The sequence below is a fragment of the Prorops nasuta genome, unplaced genomic scaffold (genome assembly GCF_024137725.1).
Source record: "Prorops nasuta isolate Cenicafe-Biocafe unplaced genomic scaffold, Cenicafe_Pnas_1.2 PNAS00009, whole genome shotgun sequence".
NCBI lineage: Eukaryota > Metazoa > Arthropoda > Insecta > Hymenoptera > Bethylidae > Prorops > Prorops nasuta.
This window is the reverse complement of record NW_027116806.1, coordinates 3,512,143-3,534,950: the sequence shown is the minus strand read 5'-3', so window position 1 is coordinate 3,534,950 and position 22,808 is coordinate 3,512,143. Positions and strand designations below refer to the sequence as shown.

At 30.8% G+C, this 22,808-nt stretch overlaps 3 protein-coding genes across 4 annotated transcripts in view; all 3 read right to left on the bottom strand.

The window, feature by feature from the left end:
• LOC136776047 (G-protein coupled receptor Mth2-like) overlaps nt 1-22,808 on the bottom strand; it is a 91,610-nt gene that overhangs the window by 22,593 nt on the left and 46,209 nt on the right. For both annotated transcript variants that reach the window (XM_066731370.1, XM_066731369.1), the window contains one exon: nt 12,856-13,040. In XM_066731370.1, the coding sequence (XP_066587467.1) occupies nt 12,856-13,040 (185 nt within the window). The remainder of the gene's footprint in view (nt 1-12,855; nt 13,041-22,808) is intronic.
• Nucleotides 1,725-2,731, bottom strand: LOC136776450 (uncharacterized). The gene is made up of 2 exons (XM_066731982.1): nt 2,325-2,731; nt 1,725-2,205 (listed from the first exon to the last, which is right to left on the bottom strand). The coding sequence occupies exons 1-2, from the start codon at nt 2,729-2,731 to the stop codon at nt 1,725-1,727; spliced, it is 888 nt and encodes a 295-aa protein (XP_066588079.1).
• Nucleotides 5,323-6,735, bottom strand: LOC136776051 (uncharacterized). The gene is made up of 5 exons (XM_066731374.1): nt 6,579-6,735; nt 6,347-6,496; nt 5,966-6,204; nt 5,719-5,887; nt 5,323-5,579 (listed from the first exon to the last, which is right to left on the bottom strand). The coding sequence occupies exons 2-5, from the start codon at nt 6,396-6,398 to the stop codon at nt 5,431-5,433; spliced, it is 609 nt and encodes a 202-aa protein (XP_066587471.1). The 5' UTR covers nt 6,399-6,496; nt 6,579-6,735; the 3' UTR covers nt 5,323-5,430.

Genomic DNA, 22,808 nt, shown 5'->3' with positions numbered 1-22,808 from the left:
ACGCTTTATTTCTTCATTAATTTTTTTCTTTTCTTTCATTGCAACCTTTTTAATTTCTTGTTCCTGAGCCTTCTTAACTTTTGCTTCTTCTCTAATCCTTTTTCTCTCCTCAATTTTCATTTGTTTCCCTCTATTAGTGATTGATATTCTTGCCATTCCTCGGAGGTTAAAATAGTAGAGACTTTCTTCTTTATTTTTTTTTATTCTGTTTCTTCTCTTCATCAGGCCAATATAGCGCCTTTCGAAATGGGGAAGATAAATTAAATTTCATATTATTTTGTTTTTCTTCGTCCATCACTTCTACAATGAAAATATTAAGATTAGAATAATTTATTTATACGATTCAATTATAAAGTCATATTTTAAGGAAACCTTCAATTTTATCGGTTTTATTCAAACACTCATCAGCACATTCAAGAATTGTGACAGGTTTCAATGGTTGCATGTCTATATTTTCAATACTTTTAAACATCGTTTGATTTAAAATATTATTATTCAATTTTTCCAATGGTTTTGTTCCTATTTTTAAAGAAGAATCAATGGCATCGTCGCACTCCATTTGCAAATCTATAATATGTAATTTATAAATTTTAGCTGAAGTTTAATTATTATTAAACTATCTATGAAAAGAACTGTACTTACTTTTATCTGTATCTGTAGTTATTATATACTCAGACACTGCATCTAATTCGATGTTTTCATTTACATATCAGATTGTATTCTATTAGTTTCCACCGTGTTAGGTTCCAGCATATCTAAGTTCACAATATTAGCTGCTTCATTCATTTCTGCTGTCCCATCTTCAATCACATTTAACTGTATTTCATTTAAATTTGAAATGTTAGAAAAAAGCGATTTATTAATTTGAATTAAAATTATAATGCATATTTGTTTAAGAAATGAAATTAACAAACCTTCAATCAAGCAAGTTTTTATGAAATAACATTTTTCTGTACAATTTTTAATAGTTTCTACAAGCATATTATTCTCCGATACTATTAAAATATCTAAGTCTTCGCTACTTGTACATTTAATAGTATTCATATTTATATCAGTCGATGAGTTATAATGTACAGAATCTAATATCTGTATTGACTCTTTATTTAAAGTAGTATTTGTCACAGGAATGCCATCTGTATTATATCCTATAGTAAAACTTTTCGATTAAAACCAATTAAATAGTAGAGTGTGAAAGAGTCTTTGGTAAAATCCATAAAATAATTAGATTATATCTCTTTAATTAATGATATAAAAATTATTTATTTTAATCGTAATTAATAACTATTTATACTTTCTCCAGCATTTTTTCGTAAACCTATCGAATAGTTAAATAGGCCTTCGTTCTCCTTATTTTTAACTTCGAAAGCTCCGCTTAAGAGTACATTTTTAAACTCACGTAAATCTTCCAAGTATAATGAGTTTTCAAAGTATTTTAAATGAATTTTAACTTCCTCTTGACTTCTGTTTGATGGACTGTGTACATTTTCCTGTTCTGGTTCATTACATTTCCCACCAATATTGTGTGTTTTATTTAATACATTATAATTTACTGCGTCTGCACAGAATGGAGACACCACATGTTTGAAAACCGTTTATAATTATATCAGGTAAATTGAATATCGAATCTAATGCTGTCTTTAAAATTGGAGCAAAATATTCTTTTTTTAATCTCTGCCCTGCATTATCAACTCTCCACTGATCAATTGCTTTCTTCCATTTCATTTTCATTGAATGAAATACTCTGCAACGTCAAGAGGTTGCATTATATGCGTTGCATTGGGATATAGAGCAATTAGTTCTATTTTATTTTGCTTGCAACATTTAGATAAAGGTAAAGTGAGTTGTGAAACATGACCATCTACATAAAGTATTACTGGAAACTCTATATTGTTCTTCACAAGCCATGGATAAAACTTGGTCTTTACATACATATAAAAACTTTTGCCTGTCATCCATCCTCTCTCAGTAGTTCCAGCAATCCACTTAGAAAGTAAATTGTTTATTATAGCTGCAGGCATTCTTTCATACCAATTCAGAATCATTGGAGGTAACATATCACCACTTCCATTAACAGTAAATAGTACAGTCAAGCTTTCCTTCTCATCTCCATTTACTACTTTGTAAACAGATTTTGAACCTTTACGTGCTAAAATTTTATCAGCTTTTGGTATTAGAAAGAAAGCACTTTCATCAAGATTATATATTCTAGATGGATGAATGTTGAATAGTTGCAGTTTTTCTAAATAAAGTTCCACTTCATGGAACCACTTTCTTAAAACATTTTCTGTCGCAGAAGCCCTACATGCTGATAAACTCTGGCTGACAGAGCTATTTCAGGGTGTCTGCGAAAGAATCCCTCAAACCAATGTCTTCCTGGCCTATTGTCCTTAAAAGGAGTTTCTCGTTTTAATTCTACTACTGGTTTTTGGACACAATCGAGAAGTTGTGATTTTGTTATGGAGAACTCTCTTTCACTGCAATAAAATATCCATTCAACTATAATTTTTTCTTCTTCCAAAGATAAATAAGTGTTAGGACCTCTAGAGCACTCAACAGGAATTATTTCTTTTTCTTTAGCATAAAGAGTGCTTCTTGGCACATTGAAAGAAGCTGCTGCTTTATACGTACTGATCCCACTTTTTATTGCAGCCAAAGCAGAATAAACATCATTTTGACTATATTTTTTTACATATGGTGTTTTACTTTTAATATTTCTCTTAATTTTTCCCATGGAAGTAGTAATGTAGGATTTTCAATGGTTAAGCTAAAAATTATAAGTTATGTATGCAATTAGGATTTTAAAAACAAGGGATATAGAAAAACTTAATAAAAAATTGCTCCAGTAATTATACATAATTGACATAAGTACTTGCAAAATTAGAAGAGACAAAAACTAAGGTTTTTCAAGGTAAATAATGTATTAAACCAAATTATTTGATACTGGTACACCCGGCGAGCATGTTCAAAATGGCGACATGCCCAATAATTGGACTAATGTTTAGTTTTTAGGCGGTAAAGACAGTTACGTAACAGTACATGGCCTTGTTAATTTTTAAAGAAAATAAATTTTTAAAGACAAATATGCACTTTTGTTAAGTTTTGTAAATACTCTTATATTTTTACAAATCATTCGTTTTTATTGATTGATTTTATATAACAACAACTATTTTCTTAATGATTGTAGATCTTTTCATAGTTATAAAAGTTACAAATTCTGTTAAACTTTGTTACGTATTCCTGTTCGGAAATTGTAACAATTATTGAAAAGAGTCGCAGCAAAATTTTAATTAAATAATTTGTTACACATACAGCTGAATGTTGAATAAACATAAATTCGATCAAAAAATGCTTCTTTAAGTAAATAAATCCTTAATAGACATTAAAATTCAATCAATAGCCAAACACTGGGACATAGTCTGTAAGTGGTACATCTACCTTACATATAGGGCATTTTGAAAATATTGATTTTTAAGAATTTGGTGCGAATTTTAAAAATCATTGGAAAAATTTCAGACAAAAATCTTAAAGTCATTGATAATAACATAAAAATCACGCAAATAGAAAAAACCCTATATATTTATGTAGATACTCTAGTTGTTAAAGCCTGGTACAAATTTCAAAACGATTGGTAAAAATTTATTTCACATTTATTTCCGTCCAGTTTTAAAAGCGTGGTTTCAGGAAAAATACGTTTAAATAAGTTTTGAATATTAATAAATCTCACAAAATTTTATCTAACCTTTAATTAGCGATATTTATATATAGTGTATATACATTTGACATTCCGAATTGATATTATCCTCCTTTGCTTGCTTACTGAGCATTTATATGTTAATTTTTGTCCATTTTGCTCTCTGAGACAGCGATATTTCCGCAAACGAGATGCATTGTGCATTAGCTTGCCACCGAGTAGAAATTTGTTGGGGCTCCAGTCAGGGCCGAGTCTAGCATTCCGTCTGGCATTCCATGTTTCTAATTCGGCCCTAGTCAGAAAATCGGATCTGGCCCCGACTGGGGATATAACGCCTCGGCGGAAATGGGACCAGTCAGGCAAGACGGATTTGGTGCGAGTTAGAACTGCAAATCTGGCCCTAGTCAAAAAATCGAATCCGGCCCGGATTGGGCATGTAATGCCTCGGCGTAAATGGCCCTAGTCGGGCAAAACGGATTTGATGCGAGTTTGAGCTGCAAACCTGGCCTTAGTTAGGCCAAAATGATTTGGTGCTGATTTGAAAAATCCAGGCTGGCCCTGACCAGGCAAATGGGTTCAAAAAAGTAAAAAAGGAAAATTTTTTAATTATTATTTCACATAGATACACCACATATATATTACTTGCAAATAAATATATTATCATTAATAATCAATCAATATTATTATTAATCAAAGAAAATCTGGAAATTAATTTATTTATATTTCTACGTGACGGGGACTCGAACCTGGAACAGTCAAATTTCACCGCAGTAACCAGCAACTTTATCCACTCGGCTATCCTAGAACTGTTATACTGTGTTATTTTTGAATGTTTAGTTGTACCCTAATGAGGTTTAATGAATTGTTTTATTATTAATTCTTAATATTCCAAACGTAAACTAATGTAAAGAATAGCAAAATGCAACTTATATTTATGCCATAAATTGTATTAGAAAAGAGACCGTTTAAAGATTTAACTAAAGCTAATCGATGCTAAATTACCGTTCATGTGATATATGAAGAAATAATGGTACAGTAGCACTATTTATACTGTTGTATCAACATCATAATATTAATTATAAAAATTAATTTCCAGAATTTTTGAATGTACGATACTTTTTTCATTTTATGAGTATAGAATTAAATTGTCGCGGATATGAATATATACTCTGACAGCTGATTTCGAAATAAACTATAATAGGGACCGTACTGACCGTACTTAACAACGTTTATGTCTGCCGCACGTTCCCTATAGATGAAAACAGCGAAGGACAAATTTTAAATGACGTATAAAACTTTCTCTTAATAAATCTGAAAGGAACAATAGCTTGTTTCTTGTGTAATTGTAAGGAGATGCACCAATTATGCAGTTACTGTAAAATGTGAAATTATGTGGCAGTGTTTGTGAATACTATCAGCATTATTCATCAGTTAGTTTCTCCACTTTTAGGTGTATTTTACATATTAAATACACATTGCCAGCGCTTCACCGTATATGCACAAAGTTTAGTTAAGGAAAGTGACCTGTGATTCGACCTGCAAAATTTAACAGAATACATTTATTTTTAATGGATAAAAATGTGAGATTAGAAAGGTATAACTTTTCAAATTTGTTTTATTAGAGGTTTTGTCTATAAAATCAGTTTATACAAAAATTATGTGATAGTGTTGCTAGTTAATTAAATAATTTATTGAAAATACTAAATGTATATCAAAGCAATAAACAAAATCAAGCAAAACTATGAAGCTTCTTTAGTAGTTCCTCTCGATTTTCTGTGGCCTTCCCAATCTTTTGCGTTACTTATTACTGCTCCTAATGCTTCATAAAAATTCTTTTCTCGTACTGGAGATATATTTGAAGATCCATTGCACACCTTCTGCATGATATCTAAAAAGTAATTTATAACTGTAAGTATAATCAAGTTTCCCACACATAAAAGTTTACATAACGTAGGAACAAAGAAATATAAGTAGTTAGTCGTTCCTAATTTTTCCAATATTCTACTTTAAATGAAATCAACAGTTACCATATAGGATTTTGCAGAAATTTGTAACCCGGAATATTAATTTGCCTTTCATTTTCTTTATAGCCGTAAAATTGATAACTACGTCTCTTGTGAGAAATCTGGAGAGAATGGTAGTCAAGGTTCTTGTGAGCTTTTGACTTGGTTCAATTAATGGCCACATTATGGCCGCCTGAAGCAAATAGAAATTTAATTATTGTACATCATACATTCTTAAATCAATGAGTTTTACAATAATAGAGCCACTTACACAATCATTTTCAAAAGATTCATCAGCTTTAATTTTACTATCATACTCCAAAAAGTCTTCCAATGTGTAAAAAGGAATTGGTACGTCATTCTTGGTTTTTGATAATTGAAATTTGTTAATTACTGTAGTATTTTGTATTGTGGCTAGCGTTTGCTGCAAATTGATGATTTCTTTAACAGCAGTTCCCACTTGAGCTACTAATTGGTCAAACCGCTTATTTATTAATTTTTCTAGGCCATCTGAAAAATGATGATAATGTTTATATATAAGGTAAGCTTGCTAAATTTGATTTTATTTAAAAATCAGCATAGAAAATACTGTAGTATTGAACAAGGTATTTAATTTAATATTATAGGTACTAATATGTTTGAATTTTCATACCAATTTTTCCACCATAGTCCTCTCTAGGTTTATCTTGATTTGAAGTTTTCATCTTTTTGATTAGTGGTGACAGTGAAGCTGAACTTGATGCATAATGGTCGTCATCACTCAAACTATCATTATTTGAGCTTAATGTATGTTTTATTGGAACTATAATTAAGCAGAAAAATACATTATGTGCTATTTTTGCTTCAAATGAAAGAAAAGTAATATGGACATAAATAAAATTTACCAGTATAAGAGTCCTCAGGATTGAATACACTTTCTTGGAAAATCTTTGCAACATCATCCTTCAAATTGGTTTCATAGTTGCTGCTTTATTTAACATTTTTATTTTGCTTTTCACGGTTTGGATTTTCATAATCTGTGCTACTGAATACATAAGGCTTTTTAGTCAACTTGTGGAGTTTTATTTCAGCTGCTTCGTAAGTGCCTACAAAATAAACCACATTACAAAAATGTTTCGTTCAGTGATACATTAAAAAGAAATTTATCAAAAACAAAGAAAATGCACTGCTGCAATAAGAAATATGATTATAACTTACACATGCATAGCTTCTGATATCAATTTTATATTTATTCCATTCTGGCAATGGACTTTTCAAGTGTTTAACTAGATCTCTTAATAATTTTCTGTTGCTCTTATTGATTTCCTGCGAAAATTTGCAGTAAGAAGTCTTATTTTCCGTCGTTATCCAGAATAATGACACTATGTCTATACTTTTTTTTTCATTTATTTCATATCCTGAGAACACTATTAATGCATATTTATGCTCCATTTTGTATTGCCGATACTAAATATTAGTAAAAAAAATCGTAATGTTCACTCTCACGAAACTCATGAACAAATGATGAAGCGGAGTGAAGCTAATACATTTTTCAAATGTTTATAATTTAATTCTGTATCCAACAGAAAAAAAACAATCATACTATCTCTTTAAGAAACACACACACACACACTAAATCATCTCTTTAATATTCCTTAGACGTTTTCTGCTTTAATAAAAAATGTTATTTTTCGTCTTATTCAGAAAAAATGAATCTAATTAGCTTACTTTCAACAATGCAATAATGGCATTACATATGTTTTAATTTGGTTGTTTTTTGTAAGCTGTAGTTTGACCATTTTCACCTGAATAAAATCCAAAGAATAATTTTTTATCTTCTTATTATTTCCTAATACCTTCCACATGTTTAAAAATTCGGCGCTGCACGTATATATTAATTAATGTCTCTTCTTTTTTCAAGATATAATGACTGATTATAATTTCTTTTTTCTTTGGATTATTATTAGATGGAGTAATTGATTTTATTTGAAAATTTTCATTATTTTTCAATAACACAGTGTTATTAGGCTCTTTTGTGCTTATAGTGAAACCTTTATAAATAACTTTTACAGTTTTTTTATTATGCTTTTGATGAAACTTGAAGGTGGGTTTTAATTTATTGTTCCCTGTCCAAAAAGCTTCATTTAGCCTACGACAAATCTGGGCCAGAGGTTTTTTTCCACTTCTTAATAGTTTTTTGGTTTTACCTAAAGCACTTTCAAATGGGAAAGCAGTAAAATTACTTGAATATGCATTTAAGTACTGACAATCTTCAGGTAAATGTAGTGCGAGTGAATGTTTAAAACCGCACCTTCTTTGCCATATAAAATTATGCAAGTCTTTAAAAAAATTGGTTAACAACAATTTGGCTTGGTTTTTGTATTCTGTTGCCACACAGCTGAATGATAAGATCCTACAAGCAACATGAAGTAATAGAAAATTTTTTAAATAATTTTCTTCAAGACAATCTTTTAAAACTACAGGTCCACAATACAGTAAAAAGAAACGAAACTCTGTAGCTTTCCATTTTTGAATTTCTGTAAGATCTCTTGTGGTGCGCTGGAATTCACAAGGTATTTGATCTCGAATGTATAGCAGTCTTTCTGAGAGTTTTGATTTATTTTGGTATCTCATTATTGCCAATGATTTGCTGCCAAGACAATAGTCTACCAAAAGCTTCTTCATAACGCCTAAACATGCCAAGTGCATAAAATCTAGGACGAAATGATTAATCATATTTATATTTTTTATTTGAAGTAATGTAGATACCCCTGTATGATGTTGTAAATTGATTTGATCAAAAAATGTTTTATAAGTTCTCATAGAACAGTTACTATCCAAGTAAACAGTTCGACCTGAAACTCGATTTCCTTGGACGTTAGACCTTTCACATGCATAAAATCTTCCATGGTTTTTAACGCACTTTAAAAAGGAACGTGCAGGTCTGTCACAAATGAATGCTTTTAATAAAACATTGTAAGTTTTATTTTTTATTACTATCCCTTCTGTGATCAATGTATTTAATTCTTGAATAAATTTCTCCAAATATTTTTCCACATCAGCTGGTTTTCTATGCCCAGCATAAATTGCTACAGGAAATGGTAATTATACTTGATTTATGTGGTATATGCAGCATAAAATTGGCCAAAATTGTTTTGATGAAGATTTGAATATTGGGATGCCATCAATATTAAATAGTAACTCTATTTTATTATTTTGGTGGTAGGAGCTTTGTACAAAATTCTTCAAATTATGAGATATTCCAAAATAAACGAACTCTGAGCAATCATCAAAAGCCTCTATTTTGTAATGCCCTTTGTTTATCCCCAAAAAAGTTTTAGCGCTTTTTGGTCATTGCGGAAATGCTTCTCTTCTTAAAATGCACAAAAGTTTGTCTAATTTTTGGTGCGGAATATTAGACGAAGCAGCCCAGTTTTGTAGTTTTTCTATGTCATCTTCATTCGTGTCTTCATCTTCATCTTCATCTGTGTGTTCATCTTCATTTCTATCTACATCAGTATCATCTTCGTTATTTTTATTTAATTCTTCGTTATCTTGATTAGACTGATATAAAAGAGAGTCTGCACTATCACTTTCACGAATTGAATGGTTACTTTCGTTGGAATTTGGCAGGCTCGAAACATTTTCATTTAGGTGTACAAAATTTGGAGCATTTGCACGTTCGCCAGAATCGAAATATAAGGAATTATTGGAAGATGTTGATTCTACCGTCAAATCGCGTTTTAGTTTTTTACGTTCCCGAAAACATTGAACACGTAATCGCGAAGCCAAACGTTTGCAGTTTATACGTTTATCACTCATGACTGTGGAAAAACGAATGACGAATAAACAAAATATGTGGCAGATATACGATTAACTTCTAGAACTTTCCAGATCAATTAATCCAGAAATTTTTTAACACGGCTACGTCCAGATTAACTGGTCAGACGCAGATTTGGTACTATTAGGGCTAGCCTGATTTGACTTTTTTACTCGGCTCAGATCAGGCGCTAGTCAGGAGAGCCAGATTTGGCCATGATAGGGCTATGCGGACTTGGGCCATAATAGAAAATCTTAACACGACTGCGCCCCGATTAACTGGTCAGACGCAGATTTGGCACTATCAGGGCTTGCCTGATTTGACTTTCTGATTCGGCCCAGACCAGGCGCCAATCAGGAGAGCCAGATTCAACTATGAAGGGCTATATGCGCACTTTTGGCCCAGAATAGTCGCTAATCTGGTAAGTCAAACTATAGGGAGTAATACTCCAATGCAGACTCGCGCCAAACCAGGAATTCCATAATAAACCCGCGATAGGATAAAATCTTCAGGACCACATCGGTTCCCATTGCGGCAATCCTGATCTGGCGATAACCATTCGGGCCAGATCGAGCCCAATTCAGGACTTTCGTCTTACGGCACGCCAGGTTGCAGCCTGATCTGGCCCAAAGTAAAATCCGGCGTGCCCCAACAAATTTCTACTCGGGAAGTATTATAGCTGCTTAGAATCCTTTCTCATTCTTACGACATGAAAAATATATGTATATAATGGCAAGATCATCATTATACAAGCAGAGAGTAACATTTGTTTCAACCCCTGCTGATTTGCCCCTTCAAATAAATAATTTCTAATCCTTCGCTCGTACAGTGAGACCGATACTTTTTTTACTATTTTGCATATAGCTGCCAAGGCAACGAGTAAAAAAATTGTTACTTCTTTAATTATTGCAAGTTAGTTCTGCAACTTAAAAAATATTCTCACGGAGGCCAGGCTTAAATGTTTAAAAACTTACAAATTGTACATAACTTTGTCTTTTTCCCATAAATACCACAAGAGCGGTTCGATCTGACCACGAATGAATGGAGTAAAATTCCAAATACAGTTATTTAGGAAATTCAGCAGATGTTACAAATATAATATGTGGTTTCTATGACCTACGCAACTTTTAAAGCAATAATAATAAAGATAATCGTGTTTTCCTTTAAGAAACCTAGAGTGGTCTAACTCCTCAGTTATATTATAGTGAAAATTGTCAACAAAAAGGAGGGCTGACTTAGCCCCGGTCTCCTCTATTTAAGTTCTATTAATTTAATATAGGCTTAATCCTTGAGAGTGAAAGAAAATTAAGAGAGAGGCCCAAGTATTTCGCCTAGTAGAGACTAAATCCTAGCTGTTAATAGACTCATTAATGTTTAATGACAAGTTACTTTCAGCCAATCGATTAGTTGGATCTATTTTCTCAATGGTTTATTTCATTATAGAAACTCTTTTCTATGGATTTTTTTCGACGAATTATGGAGTCTATCTGGTTATGATAATAATCATTTGTTCGAATCATTTATTTGTAAGGAAAGCATTATAAATATTATCTTTCTCAATTTTAATTAATCTGATGTAGAATTGGTAATCTAAGGAGGAAGCTGCTGACTGAATTATTTGTGCATTAGCTTCATGTAGTTATGATTATTCATCCGTTGTGCATGTATATAATGTGCTTGTACTTCTTCGTACTTTCTATTCTTTTATTAAAAATAAGGGAATGAAATATATCTGCAAGTAACACAAAGTTTAAGGGAGATCACTCTTAAGATATTAATCATAGAATCCAGTAAGTTGCCAGAATAAACCACCACCCCCCCCCCCCCCTCCTATCCTCCGCAAGCATATTTCATTTTTATCAATGTTGTTTACTACACAGACACAATATAGCATTCTCGCGTTGTATGTGGCAATATTCTATAAATCTCTGATATTTTCTCAAAAGTTTTAATTTAAAACTAATTTTTACAGTTATTCAAAGTGAGATTACTTACGTAAAAATATAATAAGTTATTCAAATTTTAGGGTTTAAATATTTCAAAGAAGATAGTGTATGTAGTGTTATGCTACATATCGAATATATGTCAATAGTATAAATATAGAAGGCGTGCAGTATACCATAGCCAATTCGAAAAATTTAAATATTGGGGATGGAACTGTAGCAAAAAACTACAACTTTTATGCTAGCACCTATAATTAGAAAGTTATTAGCAATTAAAGTTTCGCGATTGCAATTGACTTTAGATTAGGAGGAAGATTCTATTGGTCGCGCGCATTACTGGCTTATAAGGGCTAAGATTTCATGCATGGTAATACCAACACAAATACATTGAAGCACTAACTTGAGCCTATGGTAGCAGCTGAAAGTCATATGACTGAGTCTCAAGTGAGTGCTATAGAAGCAATTATCTATTTGCACTCCGCTGCCCCCTTTCTCTTGGGGCATATTATTCCGTGTATGAAAACAGGGGAATGCAAAGGGATAAAACATAAACACGCTTGACAAAAGTTTTTAAGTTAAGATTGAAACTTTCACAATGGTTAATTAATAAGCTTATAATTTATAATTTTTATTTGTACATATTTTTACGATCAAAATAAGTCCAAACATGACATAATTAGGATTGTTTTTAGCGATATTATTAATTAATTACAATTGTATATTATATTCCAATATCGACGTAATTATGTCGTGTTTGGACTCATTTTCATCATAAAAATATGTACAATTCAGAGATAGAAATGATAAACTTATTAAATGAAAATTGCAAAAGTTTCAATCTTAGTTTACAAATTTTGTCCAGCGTGTTTATATTTTCATAGTTTTTATAGCACTCACTCGAGACAGCCCCGCTTGACTTTCGGCTACTAGTGCTACCTACCACATGCTCTAGTCGATGTGCCCGTGTGTTTGTGTTAGTATTATTATGTATGGAATTGCCGAGCTTATAGACTAGTAATGCGACCAATAGAATCGTCCTCCTCCTAACCAAAGGCAATGGTTATTGCAATCGAGAAACTTTAATTATTAATAACTTTTTAATCAAGGGTGCTAGCAGAAAAGTTGTAGGAACTTTTTTTTTCGAATTCCAGACCATATCTAAACTTTCCGAATTGGCTACAGTTAATCAAAACATCCTGTATAATAATATAATATTAATAAATATATGTTCCAAGTGATCAATCTCACACTAAAATAATCAATAATTTCACCCTATGCAAAAAATAATATACTGCGGAAACGGTGTGTGATTTCTTGTATTTATTTATTAGTTCTTGCCATACTCTCAGATCGTGATAATTATTTGTTAAAATGATGATAAATAAAAAGTGTATGTTTTTATCTAAAATAAAGACTTACTAGTAAACCAGCAGGATTGTATACCAAATTGAGGGCGAATAAAGTGATCTGGAACATTGGGAAGGAAATCCATTATGATGCAAATCCCAGTAAGAATGGTAGCACATCCCCAAGCATAGATCGAGTATAGAGTGAATTTCTTTCGTTCCCTTTGCTTCATGGTACCCTGAAGAGATCGAAATCCTCTGCAATAAAAGAGAAACAATATATCACACTACAGTGAACCAACAATCTTTAACAATCGAACTTTATCTCTTTGGATTACAACAATCCTTTAATTCTTTCTCGTGGTTTCTCCTCTAAAAAATATTTATCACCTCTAGACGTGCACAGCATGCCTACCAAAGGTCGCTCCTATTTATTTATCATTCTTTTTTTAAGATCTCAAGAAAATCATGCGCAGCATGCAAAAACTCAGATCTGACAAGCATCGTTCTCTGGCTCTCTCGTTCTTTCTAATAATTTTACATGCTGTGATTTATTTATCATCCTTTACGGAACAACAGAATTACGACTGATATAAATTTGACCATTGACATGTTTGGAAAGGTGGCTATTTTTGTTCAATATTACAGCTAAGATGTTGGGAGAGATGATATAAAAAAGGTGACAGTTAGAGGACAAAATTTCTAAATTTAATTTTACGGATAGCGAAGAATGATCTAACAATGCTACTAGGGAGACTGAAGAGGGGCGGTTCAAAGATTTAAAGAAATATGATCCAAGAGGCTAAAAAGAACAAAAAAAGAACAGAAATTTGTATCTTGTTCCATAACATGAACAGCCAGTTTTAGTAAATTATAATTATATTTTCCCCGCCCACTCACCCTTGATTTTGTACTGCTAGCTTCGCGGCTTGCAAGCTTGTAAAAGATTCAAGTTTATTGTTGTAATACTTGGCATTTCACACTTTATTATTAATTAATGCTATCTTATATGCGTGCTATATATATAATAGTATATAGTATATATTAAAATAGTACTACATATATTTATATGTTTGTATCTGGTACATCTTAAAATAATTAAGTTTATGGAAAACATTTAGAGCACAATTTATTTAAAGATCACGTGCTGAGGTCAAAGCTTCGCTTTAGTAGTAGAATCACGATTGAACTTCGTTGATTAATTAATTATCTACCTTTTTCTACCTAAGAATGCTAAAATTTTCCTCTTCTGTGTTCAGGTGGCATAGTGGTAATTCTTAATGAAAACTAGTATTTTGTAAAAATAAATTGGATTTAACAACTAACAATTATAACTAAATTAGCTCAACGTATAGTCGCTAACAACTAAACAACTGAATGTTGATATTCAAGAAGGAATTAAGCCATAAATGCAGTTATATTATGGAGACCCGTATATATTTGTATGTAAAAGAATATGGCGAGATAAGAACGCGTGAAAAATCCCCATTCATGGAATCACTTGTTAACTTAACATTTAACTATTTTACTCATAAAAAATAATGTATTACAGAATTATAAGCTTCTATCTCACACGCACACACACATACTTATAGAGAGTTGTGCCAAAATATCAGTTTTATAGTTTTCCTTGAATATTCTTTGAACTGAAAGAGATCAATACTTTCATATAAAATCACTTTTATTCGAAAGATTTTTACAATTCCCTGAGATATAAATTAGATGTAAACATTTTTGGTGCAGAATACAACTCTTGGCATCAATATTAAATATTTAAACTTGATTGTCTCTGACTTTCTTGGAGGTGCCAGAAAAGAAATTTTTATTTATGATAGGGGCTTTCATTTGCTTTACGATGGTATACAAGGCGTAACACGGACCCTGGGACAAACTTTAGGAGGAGTTAGGGGGGATGAAAAAATAAATATTTTTTGTTAATATACTTGGAATTCTATTGCTTTCGTTTCGAAGATTTGAACCATCGATTTTCAGAGGAACTGTCCAGCTGACTCATAGGGGTGGACAGGTAACGTATTTCCCCGTCGTAGGCCATCAAGGAATTTATTTTATCGAGGGATCGTATGATCTTCCTTTCTTCATTTTGGGCTAGTGATATTTACTAAATAATGCACTAAACATGAAAATAGCGCATTAAAGACTTTAATATGAAATTAAACTTTTAACATGATTAAACTATGTGTAAGTTGTGTCTCGAGTCGCGGCGAACATATTGAACATTTATTATAAACATTTCACGAGTTAAGTGATTCAGTGCAGTGAAAGAAAAAATTAGTTTCACATTAAAGTCTTTAATGCGCTATTTTCATGTTTAGTGCATTATTTAGGAAAGATCACTAGACCAAAATGATGGAAAGAAGATCGTACAATACTTCGGTAAAATAAATGCCGCAGTGAGCAACGGCAGGGAAAAGCGCGTTACCCGACAACCCCTTTTGGGTCATTTGGACAGTCCCCCTGAAAATCGACGGTTCAAATCTTCGCAACGAAAACAATGGGACCCCAGGTATATATTAACAAAAAATGTTTATTCTTTCATATCCTAACTCCTCCTAAAGTTTGTCCTAGGGTCCCTGTTACACTCTGTATATAAATAATCAATTCCGTTTAGAGCAAGTAGTACACAAATTTAAATTATGGTAGGTTGGTAATATATATCTCCTATATTAAATCAAACGTATTTTATAAATCAAGAGATACGGTAGTGTCTCGACGGCAAGTATATATAAAAGTAGATAATGACATGACTATGCCGCCGAGCAATACCGCGTAACTTATACAGTAAGTTTGGCCATCTCAATTTTTAAACCAATTTATTTCAATGAATGATCAATTGTCATGATTTAAGTAAAGCTCTCCTTAAAATGGTTTTTAACAAGTTTTCATTTGAGCCCACGAACATCAAAATCGGTTCACGCAATCCAGAGATCTCATACTCTGTTAGCTATATATATATTGCATGAAAATTGAGATTCTTCTCCGTCTAATCTCCTTCCTTTGCAGCTAGAGTGTATGTTTCGGGCTGAAGTTGGCCGCTACCAGTCAAAATGTATGTCTCGGGCTAAAGTTAGCCGCTAAGAGGAAAATGACGTCATGTTTTGTCAGTGCTGCCAACAAATTAAACTCAACGAGAAAACCATGGTTGTGAACTATCAAATAAAATCGATGTAATCGATATAACTAATCCGACGACTTGTAAACTGTTAATTGTAATGTAAGGTTATGTATATTTAATGCAGTGAGGTTATTCATTGTTATGTTAGTGAATGTGTTTAATTTTTAAAATGACAAATAAATTCGTATAATAATGACATAAGGAATCGACCAATATTAGATAAGTATAACATTATATTTTACAATACAGGATGTTAGTATACTTTGTGGTACTTTGTGAAATTTCTTTTTCAGATAAATTAAAATAGAACATTTCTATTTTCATTATTGAGGATAGAGCTGACTGGATAAAGTAAGATTAATACTTACATATTTTCAACACTGTGCCAAGGAGAAGTATACTTTCAACATTTATGTGCATTGGTGATTATTAGGAACATATAAATTGCAAGAAAATGTTAAGGTATTTGAAAATCATATGCTATACTTCCAGATATTGAAATCATTAACAAAATGCTTTTTTAACTTTTTTTATTTAAATTGATGTGGAATTTAACTCTCCGATAGGTTATATCATATATAAAAACAATTTTCCAGGAGATAATAAAACTTTCTTATTACTACGATTAAAGAAAAGTAGATGAATATTTTCGAATCGTTATTTAATATTCAATTATAATATAAAAAAGTATTAAAACCAAATATTTATCTACACTTCCCTAATCAGAATAGAAAAAAATTATTATCTCCAAAAAATTATTCAAATTTAATTTTTTATAAGAATAACATTGAATTTTATAATATGTAATATATATTTTGGTACTTACTGATATTCTATTTCAGATTTAATTACAATAACATGTTTATTGTGTCATTGTGCAGGCTTTAGCTGCAATATTAAATAGAAGAATTCAGTAATGATACCAGTTTGCTATAGAAGGAGCCATAATGCTAAGTTAATGTTGAAAGTTGAATTTAAGGAAAAGGTGGAGGAATTAAAAAATTTGGAAACCAATTCTTGATAGTGAAAGACTTGCAGGTGATTTTGGGCATAAACTCTTTGAAATATATGTCAATTAAATATTAAATATAATGATAACATCATCTAGAAATGAAACAATGAAAAGAAGTTATTATTTTAATATTTTCTGTCATAGAACATACGGTGAATAAATTTGGGAATCTGAAAGCTATATACCTAAAACAAGAGGCTTCCATTGCATTAATTGGTATATTTTCTAGTTTATATTAATCAAAAGAAAATATAAATGGCACTATTCTGCTCGAAAAAGTGCCATAATGCAATGTTGATGTTGAGAATAACAGCTAAGAATATGGTGGAAAAATGAGTTTGTTTATAAGAAAATCCTTGAATGCGAAGGGCTTACAGGTGATTTTAGGCTTTCGATTTTGGTATTAAAAACCACAGTTGATGAAAATTATAATAAAATCATGTAGATGTGTAAATATGAAAAGAATTCATGATTGCAATATTCTACATGTGATGAGGCTTACAGTAAATGTAATTAGGAAATTGAAAGCTGTACATCTAAAAAAGAGGAGAGGATTCTATAGTATTAATTGGTGTATTCCCTAGTTAATATTAATGAGAGGAAAATATGAATGTCACTACGTTGTTTGAAAAGAAGCCATAATTCAAAGTTGATATTGTGAGTACCAGTTAAGAAAATGGTAGAAAAAGGGATGAATTTCTAAGCAAATCCTTGAGAATGAAGGGCTTGCAGGTCATTTTGGACATAAAATATTAGAAATATAAATCAAAAAGTTAATGAAAATTATAATAAAATCATGTAGATGTGTGAATATGGAAAGAATTCATGATTTCATTATTTCATATATAATAGAGCATACGGTGTATAAATTTAGGAAACTAAAAGCAGTATACTTAAAAAACAGAGGTTTCTATTGCATTAACTGGTATATATTTTACAGTTTATATTAATCAAATGAATATATTAATGGCACAAGTTTAGCAGAGAGAGAGAGAGAGAGAGAGAGAGAGAGAGAGAGAGAGAGAGAGCCATAATGCAAAGTTGATAGTGAGAGTAACACCTAAGAAAAAGGTGGATTTAGAGGTATTTTAACTATTATATTCTTAAAAAACGTTATGAAATCCCACAAAAAACAGACTTCGCCTGTAAAAAAAAGGCGGCAAGTACATAAATTATCCAGCGTGAAGAATATAGTGAAATAATATTTACAATTAAAAAAATTTGTGAAATCCAAATGTTAGGCAAGTATATATTTTTATCATGACAAAAGTTGAAATTTTGAAAATAAATAGTAAGACAAAAAAATTACTTGCCGGGCCTGTTGTAAGCAATGGCATAATATAGCCACATTCTGAAATTATGAGAAGCAATGCTTGTATTGTCAGATAGCGACATAGGTATGAACATTACGGGCTCGGCAAATAACTTTTTTGTGTTACTATTTATTTTCAAAATTTCAACTTTTGTCATGATAAAAATATATACTTGCCTAACATTTGGATTTCACTAGTTTTTTTAATTGTAAATATTATTTCACTATATTCTTTACGCTGGATGATTTATGTACTTGCCGTCTTTTTTTTACAGGCGAAGTCTGTTTTTTGTGGTATGATATATATCAACAAAATACTATATCATAATTAATTAAACTATGCTGAAACATAGAGTAATCGTTGAACCACAATATAAGATAAAATGTTTCACTTTTATATTCACTTTTATATTCACAATCGGAAGCCATCTTACCTCTTGTATTTAGTCAAGCTTCTCTCTGCACTTAATTTGATTTAAAAGAAATTTGTATTTTTTAAGAGAGAGAGAGAAGTTTTTTTAATCTTTAAAATATTTTCTACCAAATTATCAACTTAGTTTTTTTCTGAATAAATACATGACAATTAAACTAGAAAAATTAATGTCTAATTTGTATTTATAAATAAATTTACAAAATCAAGATGGGTTGGGTTTGGTACAGTACACTTTAAAGATTAAAATGGCTCCTCAATAAATAAAGCCGAACGATAAATAAAAATTTATTTAAAAAAAATTAAGCCCACAGAGAAAAGAATAACATAATACAGGAGATAAAATAGTCATTGATATAAATATAAAAGTGAAGCATTTTATCCTATATTTTGATTTAACCATTATTTGATATTTCAGCATAGTTTATTTAATTTTAAAGCAGGATTTTGTTTATATCATATTTAGAAGTTATATGACTAGAGTAGAGTAGATCAAGAGACACAGTAGTGTCTCGATGGTAAGTAATAATTTTAAAAGCCGAGACACTACTTTTTTTCTTTTACTTGAAATTTGGCCATACTATATCTAATGTTTTGTTCCGATGAATATATTTTGAATGCGATTTATTTAATTAAAAATGTAATGAAAGTTTTATTACATAATTGGAGACTAAACTTTCGAATGTGAATACAAACGTCCAAATCGGTTCACTCAGTGCTGAGATATCAACATAATGCAATTTCGATCAGTTACTTTCAGCATTTCTTCTCTACCCGACCAAAATTCTCCTCCTTTCATATTGGAAGTTTATATACGGCATCTTCTATCCTTTTCCCCATTCTTCCGATACACTTAGACGTCACTTAGCCAGCCAATAAATACACAGTCCGATAGCAGGGTGTGTAAATACGTGTTTATAGCATTTTATATATGGGTGTGTGTGTGTGTTAGCAGTATTTTATAGTTAAAGAGAATTTTCTAAGATATTTTAATCATTATAAAAAGTGTTGAGCTCCCCCTAAGAAATACTTACGTGTAAGGAAAAGATATCAAGTAATTAAAATAATCCTTAATAACAAGGTTTGAAGCGAAATTAGATAAATAGTACAAATAATTGTGACCTAATCAGTATAACAAATATTTAAGAAATGGAAACATAAATAACGTGTAATTACATATTCTTCAATAAAGGTAAATTTCAAACTTCATTTAAGGGGTTAGACCACTGTAGAAGTTGAAAATGAAACGCGATCTTTGACATTTTATTTTTTATGGAAGGAAAGAAAATCAAAAAATACTAAGTACATATGTTATTAGGTATAAATTGAAATATAGTATACAAAATTTTCATTGAAAAATGTTGCAAAATAGTGGCACTAAAATTATTCTTCTAAACTATTGACTGTTTCCACGGTACGTAGCATAACTTCAACAATTTTCAATATTATCTCTTGAAACTTAAATCACATCTTTAAAACAACATTTTGAAGAGAAGTACGTAGGGAATATTAATAATATTAATTCTTGTATCATTGGCGTTTATTTAAAGGAACAGTTTCAATTTTTAACCCAAATATATGACAATTATTTGTTTATAAAAATTGTTTGAATTGACCAATCGAAATTTTCCTATGTATTTCTCTTTGAAATGTTGTTTTAAAGATGTGGTTAAAATTTCGAAAGAAAATATTGAAAATTGTTGAAGTTATACTGCGTACCGTGGAAAAAGTCAATATTTCAGAAAAATAGCTCTAGTGCCACTATTTTGCAACATTTTTCAATGAAAATTTTTTATATTATATTTCAATTTATACCAAATAACATATGTACTTAGTATTATTTTATTTTTCTTCCTTCCATAGAAAATAAAATGTCAAAGAACGCGTTTCATTTTCAACTTCTACAGTGGTCTAACCCTTTAAAAAACAGAAATCTGTACTGAATACTATTACTTGCCAGGCAAATGCTTTATAAGAATGAATAAAATATCGAAATATTAATTTACAAGAAATAACATTTTAATGGCATGGTGACGACATTGTAATATATGTATTATATAAATAAACCGCAGGACCGGAAAATTGCTTTTATTAATGATTTCTTTTTCTTTTAAATAAAATTTGAAATAAATCTTTATTAAATAAAGTGTAATTACTCTATTTATTTTTCTATTTTTAAACAATTGTTATACTGGTCAAATCAATTACTTGTCGAATTTATCTAATTCCATTTCAATCCTTTTTGTAGCTAAAGATTATCTTAATTACTTACCGTTTTTTGATTAAACTTAAATATTTTTTGGGGGAATATATCTCACTATCAAGAGACAAGGTAGTGTCCTGATGGCATGTACATATGTACATACATATACAAGGTGTAACAGCAATGATGTTTTTAAATTTAACTACATATTCTTGAGTCTAAACTAAATCGAAAAGTCCTATACTACAAGGTCCAGAAAAGCATCATTGATGAGATAAACTAATGTTAAACCGATAAATCAGGGCTTTAATTCAACGGAAAAATTACTTTACTTTCACTTACGTTGACAGTTCCCCTTCAAAAAAAAGAAGTTCGTACTTCTCCATCGTTCCGTATTGCCGTATGAGCACACACACACACATGCATGCAACTACGCCGATTATTAATATTATCTCCTAATATCTTATATTCCTGATCTTAGTGTTGCATGAAATTTATTTTCTGTCTATTTTAAAGAGATCCTTAAAAGCACCTACTAAGTTGAAAATTATAAACAATGATACGGCGTTATTTGTACATTAATTTTGAAGCTGTTTCATCTTTCCAGTAATGCGCCGTATGAAATGCTCTATCTAATAAGATAGTCAGAAAATAAGTATTATATTATAAAAAAGCGATTTAAAGAAAGTCTTTGTTTGCTCTTTGAGAATTTTACTGTCGTATGACATAGAGGGGATTGCTGCGTTATTGAAAAAGTTAAATGACTTGAAAATCGGTTTTCATACAAGTAATGCCATAGTCTTGGCTTGAAATTTCGGCCTAAACTGAGAGCCTGAAGTATCTCTTTAAGAATAAATAGGCCTTTTTTTATTTTATAGAAGGACAAGACACAAAATTAAGAATAATTTTTTGTTAATGCCGTAGATTATTATTCGTAGCTTTTGCATGCTGATAGGTACAAGACGGTTCCAGATAAGTTGATAAATACTTATGTACTTTCCTCTTCCTTTTATTACAATTACTTTGATGAATTAGTAAATATTTCATTTATGATCATGCCATCCTCTAGGCACTATAAACTACAATTAGATCTAGCAATTGACTAATGTTACGGGTCAAAATCTATTCAGGTATATAGGAACTATGCAAAAAGTACTAGGCAAAAGCTATGGATAATTTACGGCATAAAGAAAACATTCTTAATTTTTTGGCATGTCTTTTCGAAGAATGGAAGAAGGCTTATTTATTCTGGAAGGAATCTCTCAAGCTCTTCACTTAGGTCAAAATTTCGAGAGAAGACTATGGCCTCACTTGAAAATCTATTTTCAAGTCAATTTGATCTTCCAATGATGCAGCAAACTGCTCTATCTGATAAAATAGTGAGATTTTCAAAAATATAAAAAAAATACAGTTTCTTACAATAGCTTTTATAATATAATACTTAATTTTTGACTACCTTAGAACAGTCCATATGTCGCATCGTCGAAAAGATAAAACGACTTGAATATTAATCTACGAATAACGCCGTATTATTTTTCAGATTTTTCAATTAAATGAGTACTATCGAGGATCCTTTTAAAAATAGACAGAAAATAGATTTCATTAGCACCAGAATCAGGAATGCAAGACATTAGGAGGTAATATTTTAATCGGCGTAGTTGCGTGAGTGTGTGTATGCATGTACGATAATACGGAACGACGAAGAAGTGCCAACTTCTTTTGTTTTTTGAAGGGGAACTGTCAACGAAAGTAAGAGTAAAGTAATTTTTCCGTTGGATTAAAGCCCTGATTAATCGGTTTAAAATTGATTTATCTCAACAATGATGCTTTTCCGAACCTTCTAGTATAGGACTTTTCTACTTAGTTTAGCCCCAAGAATATGTGATAAAAATTAAAAACATCGTTGCTGTTACACCCATACATTTTTATGCATCGT

Bases quoted from the DNA above. Each gene is read 5' to 3' on its own strand.
- LOC136776450 (XM_066731982.1), bottom strand. From the start codon at position 2,731: ATGGGAAAAATTAAGAGAAATATTAAAAGTAAAACACCATATGTAAAA. The intron at 2,206-2,324 runs GTCAGCCAGAGT...TCATCCATCTAG, and splicing joins AGACACCCTGAAATAGCTCT to AATATATAATCTTGATGAAA.
- LOC136776051 (XM_066731374.1), bottom strand. From the start codon at position 6,398: ATGAAAACTTCAAATCAAGATAAACCTAGAGAGGACTATGGTGGAAAA. The intron at 5,888-5,965 runs GTAAGTGGCTCT...TATTTGCTTCAG, and splicing joins AATCTTTTGAAAATGATTGT to GCGGCCATAATGTGGCCATT. The intron at 5,580-5,718 runs GTAACTGTTGAT...ATTACTTTTTAG, and splicing joins TTTCTGCAAAATCCTATATG to ATATCATGCAGAAGGTGTGC.